Source organism: Nelumbo nucifera, chromosome 4, assembly GCF_055504915.1.
Source record: "Nelumbo nucifera cultivar China Antique chromosome 4, China Antique-T2T, whole genome shotgun sequence".
NCBI lineage: Eukaryota > Viridiplantae > Streptophyta > Magnoliopsida > Proteales > Nelumbonaceae > Nelumbo > Nelumbo nucifera.
The window spans coordinates 16673626-16693611 of NC_142652.1; the positions used below are offsets into that span (position 1 = coordinate 16673626).

Genomic DNA, 19986 nt, shown 5'->3' on the forward strand with positions numbered 1-19986 from the left:
AATTAATAATAGTTAATTAATTAAAACCATTGGACTTTGGGACATTCTAACGTTTAATTAATACTAATAGTCAATTAATTAAAACCATTGGGTTTTGGGGCCATTTTAACTTTTAATTATTAATACTTATTAATTATAAATTATTCATTTGTGGTTGATCAATGTTTATCATTTATGTGGAATTAAAGCCCAACCAAACCAAACCAAACTGAATTCATTTAGGTCGGTTTGATTTTAAATTCCGATTTGGTTCGATTCGATTGGAGAAAATAGTCAAACCGGATAATCGGTTAGGTCCTTGATTCTAACTTAACCGAACCGAACCGACCGATTGTACATCCCTTATTGGATCTAATCCGAATCCAATTACAGCCCTACCATCATGGGCAGGGCATTTATAATGGAACCCAATCTCACCTTTGATTCTTTATGGAGCCTTGTTTTACAGCCCTACCATTATGAATCGATTGACAGACTTTTAACCCATTGGGTTCACCCTCGTTAGATGTAGGTCCAAGTGCGGGTCATCTCATCTGCAACGGGGGGGGCTGAATCAGGCCACGTCCAAAAGCTGAATCTCTCGACCCTGTTCTTTCTCCCCTAGCTATGAAACCCCAGTTGTGCCAAACCCCACTTGTATATAACCTCGGTCTGATCAGTCTCCTTTCCTCCGCTTTCTCACTGGCTCTAGCCCCGGTCCGATGTCAAACCCTAGTTGCGATTGCGGGATTTGTAACCGGCACCAACATTCAGCCTGTAATCAGTCGATTCCCCAAACCAAAAAAAGTGAAAAACCAATCAGCAGAGAGAAAGAGAGTGCTCTGTTGTGCTTCAATGGTAGCAGCGGTATCTAGAGGACCGCGGAGCTAATGATTTCATTCACCGCTTAATGTTGCAACGACGTCAATGGCTTCATTGACAGTCGGAGATGAGAAAAGAGAATGTATGAAAAAGAGAAAAATATTATAAAGGATATTTTTGGAATCTTTGAAACATAATACGAGAAGTTTTAGACAATTAGTACAAATGGAGAAGTTTTAATCGATTAACTAAACCATGAACATACTTTAAGAAATTTGCCCTTTCAAGTGGGTAACGTGCGAATGCGACTACGAGGATAACCTGGAATTCAACTTCTTGGGGCGTATTTCGTGGACAGTGATTGGAACTCGTGCTCTTAACTCACTTTGGGTCGCATTTATTTATTTATTTTTTTTAAGGCACTTTGCGTCGTATTTTGAGAGCTTCATATTCATTTACTCGCATCACACAGGCCACAGCTATGAACTCATTTTGGGTACACAAGCGAAGGCCTTTCGCTGAATTAAATTTCGCTTTTTTTTTTTAAATCTTTTCCCATTATTAGTTTTTGGTTGGAACTCCTGCCGAGTTGGTTGGATCGAGACTTCGGATTTGGAAGAGTCTATTGATGATCTATCAGACGAGTTCGTGGCGTTGCTGCGGATTTTAGAGGGTCGGAACCCCAATTTCTGCATCTGTAGTGAGTTGTTGTTATCTTCTCAACCATGGAATTCTCTGTGCCTGAGGAGTTATTAGGAACTTTTGCACAAATTTTCGTCTATTGGCTTTATTCCGGCATTTGTTTCTTGTTGGGATCCTTCGACAATTACCGGCTGCACTCAAGGAAAGATGAAGATCTTAAGAACCTGGTCTCGAAAGGGACTGTTGTCAAAGCCGTTCTTCTTCAACAGATAATCCAGGCTATTGTTGCAATCCTCTTGTTCAATGTAAGTAGCAAAATAAATTGTTATGACTTTACTATTTTCCTTTATTTTTTCTATTTGGTTCGTTTTGAAAATTGGACTAGACGTCTCTACAAATATGATACGCAATGACTCATGATGCTTAATAACTAGAATTCTTTTGGTGCCTTAACTAACTTTTGCGTGGATGGGGATAGAGGGAGTTCGTTTTGAGAATTTGGCTCGTTTTGTTCACTCAGTTCCTCATGATACTCAATAACTGTTCTGCTTCTGCTTGTGTTTTCTGGCTATTACCTATCCTGTGGATGGGATGCTCCTAAATCAAACTTGGAATCTCCTAATTAGGAGATGGGGATTGAGGGAGGGGAAGCTTGGTCTTTGGAGTCCAGTAAAACTTTTTATTTCCTTTTCCCACCTCTTTCATTTGTCCTTGATAATTTCTTGTACAGTACATGAAATTTTAGGGGTGTTTCAATAATTTATCTTGCTTATCAGGAGATTTAGATTACTTGATTGATAAGATGGACGTCTAGAAATGCTCCAGGATTTGCATATCTATATATTTTTCTGGGATTGGAGACGACATTTTAAAGGATATGTCTATGAAATTAAACCTGTCTTAGTTAATGGTTTAGCAGGTATTGTTTTTGAATTCAGCAACAATTACTTACTATTGTTCGCTTCAATACATTCATTTTTTTAGTACTATTTTCCCCCACTCTTCCCACCCATCCATCTGATATTCTTACTCTGGTTCTGCTTTTTCTTTTTCTTTTTTTTTTTATCTTTTCCTTAATGCCTAACATTTTTTTCTTTTTATGACATTGCGGATCTTGTAGCCATCTTATTTTCTATTATACAGATCGGTAAAGTACTTCCTTGTGAGGGACATATCTAAGGTCCCATGCAATGCTATTGTACTATGTGATGGACAAGATAATTGGCTACCAACTTCAGTGGGTGCCACTTATTCTATATTTTTAGAAAAACTGTTGGGGGCTTCATCCTCAACTCTGGCAACTCCCATCTTATATGCTAAAACTTACCATACTCCATATCAGTAGATTCAGAACTGATCATTATCCTTTTCTTATTTTTATCCCGCGTTTATTGTTTCTAAAGTATTTGTTTATAATTCTTTACCTATAGATTATCCAAATGACTTATAGATTGGATATGGTTCTCAAGCTTCACAGGCTAAATTTAGAGAAGAAATTTGCATCTACAGGGACCTCAAATCAGGTGACCCTTTCAAAAGTCTTGAATCAAATATAAATTCACTCCCCAAGCATTGTTGAGCATCGGATTTTTTTAAGGCAGCAGGCAACAACTGACTTCTCTGCAATGAACAAAAGAAAGGAATTAATAAGATGTTAAAAATGTAAAAGAAATAGGATCCTTGAACAGCTGTGACTTAGGTGTTCTTTTTCTTTCTTAATTCACTTTGTTTTCATGCTGTTTTAGTAAAGGAAGAAAGCAATAATTGTTTACTAACCTATGTTTTTTGGTCCATAAATAGAGATGACCTCTTTTGAAAAAATACCCTTATTTTTGAAAACTAGAAAAGGTAGCTTCTAGAAACACAACCATGGGTTTGTCTCATAATTTGCTGATGTGGAATTAATAATTGTGCAAATTTGGAGTCCTGAATGTTACCATTTTCCAATAAAGGCTTTCTCTTTTATTTTTTTTTCCAAAAAAGAAGTCTGGGGTCCTGTGTTCTCAAAAGTATCACACTTAATATGAACCTACATACTGCATACCACCGGAGTGGGGTGGAGTATTGCAGGTGAAAAATAAATTCTAACTGAAGGGATTATGATCAAGAACTGTAATATGAAGGGATCAGATGAATACAGAACATGTAGCGGAGGGTTTTCCATGTACTGTAAAATGAAACACTAATAGCTGAGCAGTCAGTAATGAGAGATTGTTACTATTTGTTTAAGGATTTCTGGTCTGCAATGGAGCATATCTGCAGCCATCAATCTGAAGATCTAGGCTTTCATTTTTTCACCTTACCAATTTTTTAAGCTTACTATAGATTATTTTTAATACATGATCAACAAATTTAGTTCACACATTTATGTTAATTGATTAACTAGAAGAGGTAATGGATGAAGTGTAGTATGGGATTTGCAGGGATATATTTTTTATGGAGGAAATCGATGGGAGATGATTGAAATGCTCTTTTGACTCCATAGTACGCTTAGAACAAGTTGTAAATAAATGTAAACAAGAAAAAAATGTGAAAGTAGTAATAAATCCAAATAGTGCTTTAAATGTGATAGCTCCAGAGCATTGCCTAATGCTATGATACTCTCCAGCTTCCTTTTTAATTACTCCGGGCTTTAAATGTGATAACTCCAGGCTTTAAATATGATGGTTGTTTCATATTTATTGGCCTGAATTTTAATCTGATTCTTATTTTTCGGGTGGTTTATTGGTGGGTGTTGACCTTGCATAGCTGCCACCACCTGTCCAACATTATGTTTATAAAATATTGTTTGTAATAGTTAAGCTGAAGCTGTGATCACAAACCCACCAGTCCAACCACCTAAATGCACAGTAACTCGTTATATGCTGATTTTAGCATGGCTACTTTTATTCTTGGACCTGGAATATAATAAACTCCTGTCTTCCGTTGTAGGTAAAAGCAAATGATAATGGAACAGCTACATATTTGACACCTTCCTTTGTTGTCCTGGCAAGACAATTCTTGATTGCAATGCTGGTTCTAGATACATGGCAATATTTTACGCATAGATACATGCACCATAATAAGTTTTTGTACCGGCATGTTCATTCTCAGCATCATCGGCTTGTTGTACCATATGCCTTTGGAGCTCTATACAACCACCCTTTAGAAGGACTTCTAGGCACTATAGGTGGGGCCCTATCTTTCCTCCTATCTGGTATGTCAGCCCGAACTTCTATCTTCTTCTTCTCCTTCGCTATTATCAAAACAGTGGATGACCACTCTGGGTTATGGCTTCCTGGGAATCTCTTCCATGTGTTCTTTAAAAACAACACTGCATATCACGATGTTCATCACCAACTTCGTGGAAGCAAGTACAACTTTTCACAGCCATTCTTTGTCATGTGGGATAGAATTCTTGGAACTTACATGCCTTATTCACTTGTAAAGCGAGAAGGTGGGGGATTTGAAGCATGCCCAACAAATGGAATCAAGGCTGATTGATTACCTTTTTAGATCCTTTTTGTGTAACCACGGTGTACCTTGAATCTTTTTGAAGATCTGTTCTGTTAATAAGCCATAATGTTTATGTTGTTTGTATATATGTAATTTGTAGTTTGTACTTTATTACTTAGTTTTGAAAATTAACAATGGAGTGATGTATCCTATATTTTGTTTATCTTTGCACTTTTATCTTTAATGTTGGTTTTAATATGATGTACCAAGTGTGTGTAGAATCGAACGGCTGAAGTCTCTAGCACCTTTACCTGCATGCAAAAGAGAATAAGAAGAGCTTCACAGTATTGGACCCGAGACACCAACCTCTCAAACAATATGTGAGAGAGAGTAGCTTAATCTGATTAGAGCCAAGACTGAGAGGATGATTTTCCTTTCTCAGTAAATGGCTTTTTCTCATTGTGTAGAAGCACTTGGGAGAGATTCCTTGAATAGTTGCTCCTCCAACGTTGAGTTCCTTTATCAGAATAACCAATTGAGATAAACATTAGTATTTATGCTCCACCAGATTTGAGACAAGTGTCTCAACTTGACCAAGGATCTAACCACTTGGTCACCCAGTCTAGACTGGGTCAAATGGACATCCATTGACCCAATAAGAACTGGAATATGGATCTAAATTATCCAACAACATTGGTATCTCCATGCATGAAAATGTTTTTAAATAAGCAATCAAATAAATTTGTTTTTATAGAAAATAAATAAATAGGTAATTATTTTAAAATAAATAATTGTGTGTGAGAGTGTTGCATGGAGATGACCATCAACTATCAATCATCAACATGTGGTTTGTCACATGGCCATTGGATATTCCAATATGTTGAGGATTAAACGAGGGCCTATGGCCACTCCACCATCATAATATGCCTGTACCAATGGCCCCATTTAATGTTTTATCCATCTGATGGTTCCCCTTATATTATTGTTGTTGTTATTGCTGTTGTTACAATTATGATTGTGTGTGCGCCAGCCAAATTCTTTAAATCCCATGGCCTGAGAAAAACCAAACAGAATGGTTTCCCTGGAAGCCTTCCATAGGCTCCAACCCAATCGATTACCTAAACATTGTATTTTTTTTGTGATGAATTTATGAAAGAAAAGCCATGATTACATGGAACCTAGAGCTGATGACACAAGTCCCTGTTGTTAGAACACCTGTACTGCTTGATCAAAAGGAGTTCCATAGATTCCTTGAAAGAAAGCTGATGCACTTTCCAAGAAAATTTCTTGCCTTTCCACTAAACCTTGTCGTTATGCACACCTATGATTCAGGGGTTGCACTCTACTTGGGTAGGCCGTAGCGAATCTGGATTTGCTATTCACAGCGCAGCACCTTGGGAACATCTCCCCATGAATAACAACACAAGTATGGGAGATGTTTTCAATGTGCGGCTGAGACGTGCTGTGAGCTTGGTGTGAAGAGCGTTCTGTGAGGAACAAACCCAGACTGGGTCATAGTTCCTGAGGTTCTGCTAATGAGACAATTCTTTATAGTCTATGTGCTACAAGTAAGACTGTGATGACACAGAGAAGTAAAAAAGGTAGGCGACCAGCAAGGGAAGTGCAGCTTTATCAGGTTGTTTAGATGATGGCCCGTTGAAGAAGTGCCCTTAACAACTGGGTTTAGACTAGACTGATGGTCTCTATGCGGCATGCAGCATAGCATTTTAGCACTTTCAGGAGATGCATCTTTGCAGAAATTCTTCTTTCTCTTCTCTCCCATGTGTCTGTGACTGTGTGTGCACATGCATACATGTTGTTTACTGAGTCCTTTCCTTATGTGTTATCTGGATTGGCAGGAGACAAAATCCTGCACATCAGACTGAGCTACTTGTCACAAGTGAATACACCAGTGTTCTGTATGCATAAGGTGGCACCATGTGTATGGATTCTACGGAAGGGCTCGTGATAAGGAGGGGTGTCAATTGGACTGGATTTGGTCAAATTCGTTCTAGTTCAATGTGAGTCCATTATAAATGGACCAGGTCTAATCCAATCCAATGAATGTTTTGGACCAATTTAAACTGGTCCAATTCAATGTCTGGACTGTCCAATCTGTTCAAATTAATTTTGATTTAGATTGATTTCAACCCAAACCCGGTCCATTGACACATATATTATTATTTTATATCAATGAACCAGATATTGACTTAATCCAATCCAATCTAATATAAATTTGTTATGGACGGACCAGGTCTAATCCAATCTAATAAATATTTTGGACTGGATTGGTATAATCCAATATATCTTGTTGGTCCATCCAATCCGTCCAAATTGATTTTGGACTGGATGGAGTCCAATCCAAATCCGGTCCATCGACACCCTTAGTGATAAGTAGCCCAGTTTGATTTGCATGATTGTCTCCAGCTCATTCGGTCTTCCAGTTCCAGAGGATCAACCGATCAACATAAGCGGGAATGGGAATGCTGTGCTGTAGATCTAACCTATATGCTAATAGGCCCTCTGCTTAAGCTTCACTTAAACCAAAATATTATTTTTTACATATATTCGGGTCTTATTGTAGCAGATTAGCTATTTCACTATTTCTTTGTCACGTTTTCACCGACTCCCTACCATTTTTCTGTGATTAGTATGTCAAGAAGATAGGATGCCCGTATGAGAAGTTTAAATGAAATGAATAAACACAAGAGAAATGCATCGTAAAATTGGAAAAAAAAAAGGAATATAGAGGAACTCTGAAATTCTGAATTTGCAAAAACTATTTATCCAGAGAAACATTAATGAAACATTATAACAGTTGAATTTTTATTGCTTCTTTTATCCCTTTAACCATAACTACTAGTCAGGACTCAGTTCTTAAGCATGGTTAAATTAAGTATTCATTTTCCAATATGTACATGTTACATGTCCCTCTTAGACTTTTCAATAGGGACTGCAGCTATACTCTTCATTTCATACGCTTCAAAGCTGAGATATACATTATTTAGGTGGTGCTAACTTTTTGAAATCCAACTTGTTTTATGCCTAACTGCTACCAATTAAGAATATTTTAGGCTCGAATGTCGGTAAGAAGAAAAGAATTGATAGAATTACTAAGGGTGTATATGTCCCAATTTTTGGTACTTGATAAAATGTAACTTCTTTGCTTGTTTGACTCATTGATATGTCAGGCCAATAAATAGACGAAGACTCTCTCTCTCTCAAGAATTTCCAGCTTGCTGTTTCTCGTCCCTGGAATCTTTTCTTTGGCTTGAATCTAACGCTGATTACTGTCCACTTATGATATCAATTTGCTTGCCAGGAATTCATGATTGAGCATCAACAAGCGCCTCTTCAACTCACTTTATTCATAATTTGCTAGTTTTTGATATAAGAGATCTTCCCTTATACATGTCTCATCTTTCTTCTTCTGTTTTTATCTCTTTGAGTTTCAGTCAGTTAGGCTCTGTTTGTTTGCAATGCAAATATACATTTTGCACCTGATTTTAGTTTTGCATGAATTTGTTTTATTACTATAATTTTCACTCTTACGTGATATAAATTTTGTTTTCGTTCGACTGATTTACACTCATCAGTCGTGCAAATTTTGCATCCCACCTTCCTCCTACCTCTCAATTCTCTCTTATATGAAGTAGAGATCACTTCACCTTGCGTGATCGTATTCACCACAAAACAAATAACCCTCCTACCTACATTCTCTTTTATATTTGTAAGGCGGTACCGAGAATGGAAAACTTATATGTTTCTTATTGAGTTTCAATTACTATTTATAATTACAAGGATAGTCGATCGGTTGCAGTGTAACAACGCAGCTAATCGACCAGACTGCAAATGGGCCAAATGGCACGTAGGCCCAAGACTCTGATCCTAACAATATTAGGTGGAAATCACATTATTTCACTTCTTACAAACAAATAAAACAAAATAAAATCTGAAACAAAAGTAAACCCCATTTTACATTCAGCGCTGAATGTAATGAAATTTACATGCATTTGATCCTTTGGCCTTGGGTAAGATGATGTGACAGGTTCTTTTTTAATATTTCATTGCACTTATTGCCTATCTACCTTCACTTTCAAGTATTACCCCTCGACCCCGTCATGCACATGGCTAACCCCATCTCTATTATTATCCTGTGCCTTGTGGGGGGTTCCTTGAGGGCACTGCCTTACCATATCAAATGATTTATAGTGTAGTTACTTGTTAGGAGTTGGTCAATTACAATGATGATAGCAGGAGAATGCGAATGTCTCTTAAGGCTTCTTTAGCTGTGGACCAGTTGCTGCTTCATCATCTTAAATTCTCAATTACAGTAACAGTACTCCACCACCACCCACACAATTCTCAACTCTTACATCCCATATCAAAGTTAATTAGAAAATTGGTAAAACCCAAAGCTGATAGATGCCCACCACATCTTATGTCAAAGATATTTGATTTTAAAGTCCTCTCTCTTGGAGTAGGTGACAGAAGATGTTCATATTCTCTGGACCTTAGATGAGAAGAAGCCATGAACCAAAAACCAGTAGGAGCAATAACAAGAGCTCCCGCATTAATTGGCGTATGTTACACAAACGAGTTAGTATTCTCTTCTGCTTTGTGATGCACCTTAGACCTTAGTATTTAATTTGTTGTCAACTTATTATACCGACTAGCGACTAGTGCATGGTTAGAATCGGTTCAAATCTGCTGCAAGCCTTCTTTCCAGAATTCGAGCCTGCATCAATACATCATTATAGCATGAAAGAGAGACGCAACCGTGGGATCCACCCAAGAGGCTGAGTTTTGTAGAAAGGAATGCAGCTACCCTACCCGTACTGACATGCGTCTGAGGGCGTGGCGTGTGATTATTACGAGCAGAGCGTGTCATTCCAAGCAACATTCCTTGCTGAACAGTTCTCTATCATAACAACGAAAGTTGAGACTGAAAGCTCCACTCTAATTGAAAGTTGAAACCCAGTAGAAAGATCTAATTGGATGGAGCTGGACTACAGAGTACTGAACCTGGAATACTTGGCATATTCCTTTCCCCTCACCCATGTAAGTTGAAACTATTTCATTTACGATATTCAAGAAGTACAAAAGACAGAGGTAATATGGGTTACCTTAGATCATGTGCCATGCTGTTACTAGAGCTTTTTACAATTTTAATACGAAAAGACTGAAACGTATTACATGCATGATCAAACAGAGTCTTTTCAATCCTTGAACAGTATCTGATTTGCTTGGCTACCTTCCTTACTATTATTGTAGCTGCATTCGAGAATACAACCTTCTACAACTACCCTCTTCATCTGTCATTTCCTGGTGCCATTTGTTCAACGCATTAAATAAAGTTCTGTCCCTTGTATTTTGGGCGAGAAAGAGAAATTCACTGATCTTCTTTCATGTTTTGTCTGGTCTAATCGCTCTAGATAACGTAATCTTGCACTCACTGTCACCTTATCCTTCACATCTTGGCTTAGAACTTATTTATTTATTTTTTAACTTATCTGGCACATGACCTTTCTCCTCCATAAGTGTTAAGACAAAACCCCTGTCCATTTGTTTTTGTTTTGTTAAACTTTGACATAATACGGGCTTAATTAATGTGTTGATGGCGGATTTTATAGACAAAGCCGACAAGGCCACGGGGATAGGTTTGGAGATGATTATTGACTGTTAAGTTTTAATTGCGTAGTACGGCATTGGTCGAAGATCCAAAAACATACATGTCAACCAAAGCCTGGATTTGTAATCTTTTGAGCGTGCTATGGCCTATGGGAGAGAAAAGGCTTAAGGCCAACGCTACCTTCTTCAGCAAGGACAGACAGGGATGGTTCTACCCATTTTAGTTTTTGATATCAAACCAAATCGATAATCCAAAGCCTCCAAACTCCCCCACTTGTAACCAATAAAATGAGATAGATAATAGAAGAAGTAGACTTTGAGGGAAAAATGGCCTAATAAGGTTTGAATCTATAATATATATATATATATATAATATTTTTAATTTTGAGGGTCGGAGGAATGTTAAAGAGTAATCCTTTATATTTTGGTTGATGTTTTGGAGGCCAAAAACCCACTTTATTAGGTTTAGATCCACCCTTCACTTGATAATCGCATATAAATAATGGTTTAATTTAATAAAAGGTTTGGGGAGCCAAGGACCCACTAAGATACTTGGCTCCGCCCATCATAGGAGGAAAAAATGTATATGGACATGAAGCAAAGATGGCCGTGAATTTTGCATTGTTCACCACAAATGAGACTGTAAATTTTGCATTGTTCACCACAAATGAGACTAACTGCTTCACATATTACATGGTAGATGCATGGATAATGGGTGTATTTAGAACTACTCTATTTCTTATCAGAAGATATTTGCTTGCTTTCTTTCACTGAAATTAAATCATGGGTAATCCAAAGTTCAAGCTGGGCATGATCAACTGCTTAACAGAAATGAAGAAATATTGCAGATTGAACTATAGCTTGTAAGTAAGAATAGATTTGATCAATTACGACCCAGATCTTTTCCTGCCGACGCTAGGATAGGATAGGATCGCCTACAACACTCATATCTCCCTACATATCCAAATACAGGGACTAACGACCATTAATATTTATGACAATTAAAACATATATGAGCCTTAGTCATGAGAATGTATCTATTACATATATAGAGAATCTGAGTCACGTCCGTAGCCTGAGCGAATGAATGTACCGAAAGCCCGTTGAGCATGTGCAGACTCATAGTCCGTCACCTTGGTTTCGGCCTGAAACCTCGACATTGGTGGTGCGAAGGACTCTGACCTGTGACATCTTCGTATCTCAAACGTTGCTTTGTCCGCTGGCACTCTATGTGCATTCCCTGCTACATTCAGTGCTTTCTGACTCCTGCATCCCAGTAGAATTCCAGGCCCCCGTCTTTGGACCTCTTTGGACGCTAAGTTCTTGGGTGTGGCCATGGTCTTGGTTTCATTTCTGGTGGTGGTGGTTGATTTGAGAATCATCCCATCAGAATCCGAAGTAATAGTTGATGGCGCCTCCGACGCTACTGAAAAATTGGCAGCGCTGGCGGTGACGACGCTCCACTCGATGCTTGCCTCGCTTGGCTCATAGCATGATGTGGGTGTAGCACAGCTTGATAGGGGCCACATGGCGTCGGACGTCTGCCTCATCAGGAACGGGTTGTCATTGCTCGACAGATTCTCGATCTCAAACAAGTCTGAACTAGCATCGCTCTCCATATCGTCGCACGCTCGGCCGCTGCCGGAAGTTGCTGTCGTGTTCTGGGCTCTAGGAATGGCGTCCCAAGTCAACATACTTAACTTCCTTTCTAGATTCAAGTTGACACCTCCATTCTGCAGGATAGGGGATCCGAACACCTCCAGTGACTTTCGGGGATTTGCTTCCTCCCGCCTCATCTCTTCAAACTGCCTTCTAATGGCCAGATTTTCCACCCCAGCATTAAACACGGGGAATGAAAAGCACTCTTCTCTGCCTAATCCAACGCTCACTTTATCAGGTTTCTGGCAACCCATTTCCTCTTTGAACTGGATTTGCTTATTTCCGACCAAATCAAATGCAACACGATCGATTTTGACGGCTTGTTTTTTTTGAACCCCATGAATGTCCTGACTGACCTTGGAATTTCTTGAGTTCTTGATCTCCCCAATTTCGTAGTCAATATCCACGGATTTCTTATCAGAACACACGCAATTGCAAGCGAAGCCCGGGAAAAATCTTCTGCTACGTGTCTTGCTTTGCTTACTTGGGGACGGGTATATGAAACGACTCGAAAGTAGCGCACTCCGGCTGTTATAACTTGCTTCTGAACAAGTACTCGGAGTTCCCAGTTTAACTTTTGATCTCCTGCGCTGTAGATCGACTGGCTCCTCCTCTTGCCTAGGTTGGTGGTGCTGCCTCGAACTTATCTCAGCAATTCTTGGCTTCTCCTCCTCCTCCTCCTCATCCATCCCACCGTTGAAGTATTTTTCTGCACCAAAGACATCGATTTCACCGTCTTCGGTTTTCTTTCTTCCTATGCTTATCTGGTGGAGAGGTTCTTGGGGGTCAATGAAGGTCGAAGATGGTTTCCGGGCAGACTCAGACAATTCTAGTATGAATGTCTGTTCGGAAGTACTAAGATAAGAGGAGAAAGATGCGCCTCGTTGATTGCTACTGTTATTTTCGTTGGGGAGGATGGTATTGCAGGCTGAGGTTATTGTGACCATAGCCATGGCGTACGTACGTTTTAACTTGGAAAAACCTTAATTTGCCAGATCGAAATAGGAGAGAAGGACTGGACCTAGGAGAAAATCTCGGCTCTAGAAGAGCCACATCACATCTGTTATAAGAAGCTTGATACGATCAGGCGCATGGCTTCAATGGAGAGCAAAACTTAGAAAGCGGATCGAGGTGTTCTGATGGTATCTAAAAAAGCGGGAAACTGGAAATGTTTTAGTGGGTGAGGAGAAGATCAATTAACTGGCGGAGAGAAGAAAAGTTCTGGTTTGGAAATTGGAAGGGCTGAGCCTGACTGAGACTACTTGGCTCCTGGAGAGTCGGTCGTCTGCTATAAGTAGACTTCACTTGAGGAGAGATACAAGACAGTACGTCGAGGATGGACCCTCATGCTGGTAGGCTGGTAAAATGAGCAAATCCACGTAATTTCCAAACCTACCTACAAAAAGATAAAAATTGAAGACCATACCATTACCTTTCTTTAGTAAGATATATGCTAGTTGCTAGATAAGGGGGTCCCGCCCTCACATTAATGACATTTTTTCTGACGTCAGATTGGGATCTACTTAATCACAGCAAAACCCATCTTGATTGGTCAAATATGATATATTCAAGGGCTTTTTGCCAGTGAACGTACGACAATACTTTGTTGATTGCTTTATGTGGATTCTAACTGCCCACAGACTATTTGGAATTTTGGACCCTTCAAACGATCTTTTTTTTCGAGTACAGAGAACTGGGCAACCATACGGGTCACGGGTCATGGGTCATCAGCCAATTAGGCATACAGCTAGCGATGCAGGTACTACCTTAGTTAAGGAATTCGATCCCCACTTTGCCAAAAGGAGAGCCACTCGATTGGAACCGCATGGTGGCCCATGTAAGCTAGTGATTCTTGAATGTCTTTTAAGGCCAGCTTTCTTCTGTGGAGATCACACAGTTCTGTGAGGGAAGAAACTGACATCTCCCGCTTTCTCTTTCATACTCGAAAATTCTCAAAGGCTGGACTCAAATGGAATTTGATTTTTGGAATGGTTGGGGTTGAGAAAGATAGAGAGGGGCTTACTGCCTTAATGGGGATACAAGGACGGTGCAGCTGTCCTGGATTTGAAATCAATAGTTTAAGAGCATCGCTTTTGTGATGGAATATTGGATCGAATCGTCTTCCTTTCATATTAAAGAAAGGGGTGAAGCATCCAGGACAAGGTTCTTTTTCCAGTTTTCCCCTTTTTCTTTAGTCAACAAAACTTAAACTGAGGCAGTTGCAAGTAATATCGAAGCTTTAATGGAGATCAGTGTCTATGTTATTATTGGGTGGGCAGTGCTAATTGATTGATCTGCCTAACCATCATTCTAAGGGTGTACAAGTATATATATACACAGAGGAAGCGAATCCAGGAGTCCGATGAGTAGACGGGCAAGAAAGAGATCGGCTTTTGTGCTCGCACAATTAAGCGTTGCATCTAGAATATCTCCGTACTTGTATGGAGAGATATTCCAATGTAAGGCTGCAATATCTCTGTACAAATAGAGTGAGCACAGTCTTGTGAGAAAACATCTTCCCATGTCCCACAACACATTCCCACCATTTATTGAAAACATCTTCTCATAATGGTACCAAAAATGATGATATTATCATTGGGAGATGTTCCCAATACAGGGCCGAGATGTGCTGTGGGATGTGGGGATGTCCAATTTATTTGAATTAGATTTTTACATTGGGCTTAAATTGAAATGAATTATTTATTTTATATTGTAAGGTCAGATTGGAGGATGCCTCAATCTTAGCCCAGCTTGAAGTTAAATAAAGTTATATTTTTAACCATAACCTAAGAGAAATTTCAAATCAAACTTATGGGTTGGATTTTAGATGGAGAATACATCCCATAGGTGCACTATAGAAAATTTCATCTAATCTCTATTCTTCATTTTCCCTCGTCTTTAGGCCCCCTCAAAAGAATATTCTTAGCTCCATCAATGTATACAATAACCAGTTTAAGTAGAGGGTACCTCCACCAAGACCAAAGATACAATTTTTCTCATTTCTTCAATCACTGTTGGAGGGTGGAGATGATGATTTTCTCGTGTCCCCGATCTCGTGGGGATGTTTGCTTAATAATGTATATGTTTGAATATATTTGAATCTATTTTGATATGATTGTAAAATGTAACATAACCATTTTATTTAAAAATTAATGTAACATAACCATTTTATTTAAAAATTAAAAATAAAATGAATTTGGCATAAAAAAAGAATTGGCGGAGATTGAACCCCATAGAACAGCAAACAGAGATAGGAAAAACCCTGTCCCATTGGTGGGGACCGGAATGGAGACAAGGATGGAGATCTTCGCAGGGACGGGGATGGGGAGTGGCTCCCATCCCCTACCCCGTTGGCAACCAGATAATGTTCGACCTCCATGTTTTATGGACCCATGTTCGGAGTCTGTTTTTTATGGGCCCAGCCCATGCCTAATCGGACCATCTTGGTCACTATTTGGTGGTGGATCACAATCCTTTACGTATGTCCCACCTGCAAATGACTATTCACTAAAAAAACTAATAAAGATAAAAGTTAAAAAAAAAAATGAAGTTGTTACATTAGAGGTCAGGGATTTTCGTATTCAAGGACAAAGGTTCGTGTCCATGCCGGAATTTCTGGTCCACAACTAGACATGAAGGACCCATGGATTTGGCCCATTGGTGACTGCTGTCTGATTCATCTAAAATTTAATAATGTTAATCCTATTCAACGGAAGATTAATTAGGGCGGCGTATGGAAAATCTTTCGGTGAGGTCTTCTAGGCTTCTCGAAGCCCAAAAGCTCAACTTTTGGGCTTTTTCCGTTTGGTAACAGAAGACGAGTAGCCCAAAAGATTGGATGTTCAAAGAGCCCGTGTAAGCTCAAAAATCTCCGAAATCGAGAAGCTCTACTTCAAGCTTTTGCAAATCTCGGGCCAATCTGTGTTAAACATATGCCAAGAAACTCACGATTGAGAAAATAATACAGGGTTCTTCGAAGAAAACCCCATTCCTTATCTTCGAGCTAATAACATTAAGACCAGTTAAATCATTTGGATTCGGATCAATCCGGTCAGATCAGATTAAACCGGTTCAGTCAATAACGGATTGAATTGGTTCTTCGAAGAAAACCCCACTCCTTATCTTCGAGCTAATAACATTAAGACCAGTTAAATCATTTGGATTCGGATCAATCCGGTCAGATCAGATTAAACCGGTTCAGTCAATAACGGATTGAATTGGACTGGCCCATATTGTGTTGTGCACCAGTTTGGGACCAAATCAGGTCAAGGGAAGTAAATTGAACCGGTCCAAATTTGGGCCATATTGTACAAATACAGGTCGGGCCGGTGACTCGAATTAGCCAAAGCAAGCGGGCCAGATCGTATCGGGCCTGGGTTGAACCAGTTCATCCAGGCCCACTTTGGATTCAGGTCAGTCCCAATTGGGCTGGGTTTGGACTGGATTGACTGACCCAAATGAACCAAACTGAGGTGATCGGGTCTGTTAATATTTAGACCGAGTTGAACTGGTCCGCACTTGGGTCGGGTTGATTTGGATTTATGTCGATTTGGGTGAAGTGTATTGATTCGAGGTAAAACTAATTTTAGTCAATAAATAATAAAAAAATGAATGCATTAATAATAAATTGTTTCACTCAAATGAAGAAAATTTAAAAAAAAGTTAAAGAATTAATATTCATATATTTAGTGATTAACCCAATGGTTAGCCACAACCCAACCTGACCCAATCCAATTAAATTGACCCAATAGATGATCAACCTATTTCCAACCCACCAAGTAAATGCATGGGTTGGGTGGATTCAGCCTATTGAGTGAGAAATTGCCACCCCTATCCACAAGGTACGATAATTTGAACGAATTAATTTAGAAGATACATTTTGTAAAATCTGTAAATTTAAGCTTTAGTTGTGGCCAAACTAGATGCCTCTGATCTCCATTTTATATCTGTAGTGAAGCCTACCCATATATTCTAATAATTCCTTCTATAAAAATAAAAGGGATTTCCTACCAACAAAACACGTTTTATTACTCTTCCAATCAAGTTTTAACATGATATTACACTCCATATATGATCATGAGATTGAGACCTATCATAAAATTGGTACCCATCATATATGAGATATGTAGTATTAGATCATCTTAGAAGGGTGTTAGAACGTATTTTGTTGGTAGGAGATTCCAACTCACAAATGTATGATATAGATGACAGGGATTCATTCAGTTTTGGTTACAAACACAATACTAATTGTAAATAATAATATCATCGGTAAAGCTGTTTGTAGAACCAATGATTAACTTCCGTGCCGGTAATAAAAATACATGGGATCCACAACTATTTAATTTCTCAATTCTCACTGTGAGCCCTGTGTATTTCACTACTAGCCTAAGACATTACCATTAGCTTCACAGCTTTTTTAACAGTTATGTGTGGGCAGCTAGTCTGAATTTGACTGGTTTAGGGAGTGTTTGACAACATGGTTCTTTTAATTTTTTAAAATAAAAACAAAATAAAAACAACCGATACATTAGAAAAATCAATTGCAAAATACAATGTATAGAATATTATTGGGCGACTGGATTAGGGGGTGGTAAATTCACTTTAACACCGACGAAAAAAATTTGTATCAGTTTAGTGATCGATGGAAAATGGAATTCGGTGGATTTGAATTTTTATGCTGATAATGTTTGGTTGTCACGGTGTAAATAGCTCTCCTTTACTTGAGAGAAAATGAAAGATTTACAAAATTAAAAAGCTATTTGATTAAAGGAAAGTACAAAATTAAAAAGCTATTTGATTAAAGGTGAACAAACGCACCATGGACATAAAAATAAGGGAATTCGCATAAAAACTAGGTCTCGACGGAGCAACAGCCGTTGCTGAAAGCGATCCCTTCAGGGAAGTGTTCGCTTGTAAGAGAAGAGAGTTGGGTCTCACTGCTCAAGGAGATTCTTGAACCAAGCAATTGGGTCTCACCGCTCAATAGGGCTGTTCACGGGTTGGGTTAGCTTGGTTTATTGGCGTTTTTTCAACCGACCCGACCTGATTGATTTACCTAAAAATGAAACTGAAACCGACCCAGTACTAAGTAAAACCGACTTGGTCGGTTTGAATCGGGTTGAATCGGTTTGGGTCGGTTTTGTGAATGATTCTCTCGGTGTGAACGGTAAAGGATTCAAGTCTAAGAAAAGCAAAGGCCGAATGCCTGAAAATTAAAAATGATTTGATGGATTTAAACTGATATTTTATATACCAGAAATTTTATATATAATATGTATATTTCTAAAACAAAGCTATATATATATATTTCCACAAATATATATCTGAAATATATATAGTAAAACTGAAACATATCATATATATATATATATTTGTATATATATATATAATATCTGAAATATATTATATATAATATATATCTAAATCGGTTCGGGTCGGTTCGGTTTTGATTTTCACACATGAAAACTGAAACTGAATCGAACCACCGGTTTATGTTTTTTTGTAACCCAAAACCGATCGATACTGAAGAAAAATCGGCCAACTCGGATTAAATCGGACCGGATTATTCGGTTTGGTCAATTTGGATCTTGTTATGAACAGCCCTACCGCTGATTCCCAAACCGAGTGACTGCTTAAAGGAAGTGTTTGCTTGCTGCTACTGTAACGGAGTTGGGTCTCATTGCTCAATACTAGGCATGGACGGAGTTGAGTCTCACCGTTCGTTGCTAATGTAACAGAGTTCGGTTTCAGTACTCCGTGCTCGGCATGGTCGGAGTTGGGTCTCGCTGCTCATTACTAATGTCAAATCCAAGAGAAAGAACAGGGGAGACCGTTGCAAGACAGAGAGGAGAAACGAGGTGACCGTTGGACAAAGGAAGATAAAGTTTTATATAGATTTTATCGATGTAAACTTTTCACTGATTTTCTATGAGTATATTGACAAGAATGAATTTTTACACAATTGACGAGGTATATTAACACCTATGACGAGGTATATTAACACTTCAAACAAACGCAACCTTAGACTGCGTTTAAATTTTGGGTGTAAATTCAGTTTTACACCCATGAAAAAGTTCATGTTGGTTCGATGATCGATGGAAAATAGAACCAGGTGAATTTAAATTTTTACGCTAATGATATTTGGTTGTCACAGTCTAAAGTGAAGGGCTTCCACTCTGTTTTTGCTCTGAAACTCTCCCTATCTCGGCAATGCAATGCCGAGAGACTAGTGTGTCATTTGCACATAATTTTCTCTTTGGAAAATATGAACTCGGGAACGTCTCTCTCTCGATATTCCCCGCCCTAGTCTCCTTCACCGCCATCCTCTTTCTCCGTGAGGTCCCACCGTCCTCTGGCTCCACCCAAGATGCAAATACAGACAAGGAGGCTCCGTGTGGAACCTCAATCTCAATGTTCTCGTAATGCACCTTGCTCATCGGGCTTATTATTAATCGTGGTCTCTTTGCTGCCTCCACCACCACCATGTCATTGGAACAACTCTCACTTCGTGTGGCTGGGTGGTGCAGACGACCGAGGAGCATTGCTACATGCTTCTCGGATGGTGGAAGGTCCAACCACAGTTGCCCTCCTCGTCACACAGTTGATCCTCTCCGACTCTTTTAATCCCAACGATTGGGACGTCAAACTTGATACTGCAACCGTCACCAATTTTAAATCAACCACCTCCCATTGTAAAAATGTTTTTTTTTCAGAGAAGAGGTGGGAACCCAAGCACATATATACCCCTCTGTTATGTCTTAGGAGAACTCACCCCTAAAAACAAGTTGTTAGAGGGAGGGAATCCAAACACATATATAC

General features: G+C 38.9%; 2 protein-coding genes across 2 annotated transcripts; one reads left to right on the forward strand and one right to left on the reverse strand.

The window, feature by feature from the left end:
• Positions 1-429: 429 nt before the first annotated feature.
• Positions 430-5090, forward strand: LOC104598149 (sphinganine C4-monooxygenase 1). Its single transcript, XM_010260081.3, has 2 exons — positions 430-1748; positions 4375-5090. The coding sequence occupies exons 1-2, from the start codon at positions 1527-1529 to the stop codon at positions 4924-4926; spliced, it is 774 nt and encodes a 257-aa protein (XP_010258383.1). The 5' UTR covers positions 430-1526; the 3' UTR covers positions 4927-5090.
• A 6261-nt stretch (positions 5091-11351) lies between these two features.
• LOC104598148 (protein PHYTOCHROME KINASE SUBSTRATE 1-like) lies at positions 11352-13633 on the reverse strand. Its single transcript, XM_010260080.3, has one exon. It carries the CDS (start codon positions 13119-13121, stop codon positions 11550-11552), a length of 1572 nt encoding a protein of 523 aa, XP_010258382.1. The 5' UTR covers positions 13122-13633; the 3' UTR covers positions 11352-11549.
• Positions 13634-19986: the final 6353 nt, after the last annotated feature.

Bases quoted from the DNA above. Each gene is read 5' to 3' on its own strand.
- LOC104598149 (XM_010260081.3), top strand. From the start codon at position 1,527: ATGGAATTCTCTGTGCCTGAGGAGTTATTAGGAACTTTTGCACAAATT. The intron at 1,749-4,374 runs GTAAGTAGCAAA...CTTCCGTTGTAG, and splicing joins TTGCAATCCTCTTGTTCAAT to GTAAAAGCAAATGATAATGG.
- LOC104598148 (XM_010260080.3), bottom strand. From the start codon at position 13,121: ATGGCTATGGTCACAATAACCTCAGCCTGCAATACCATCCTCCCCAAC.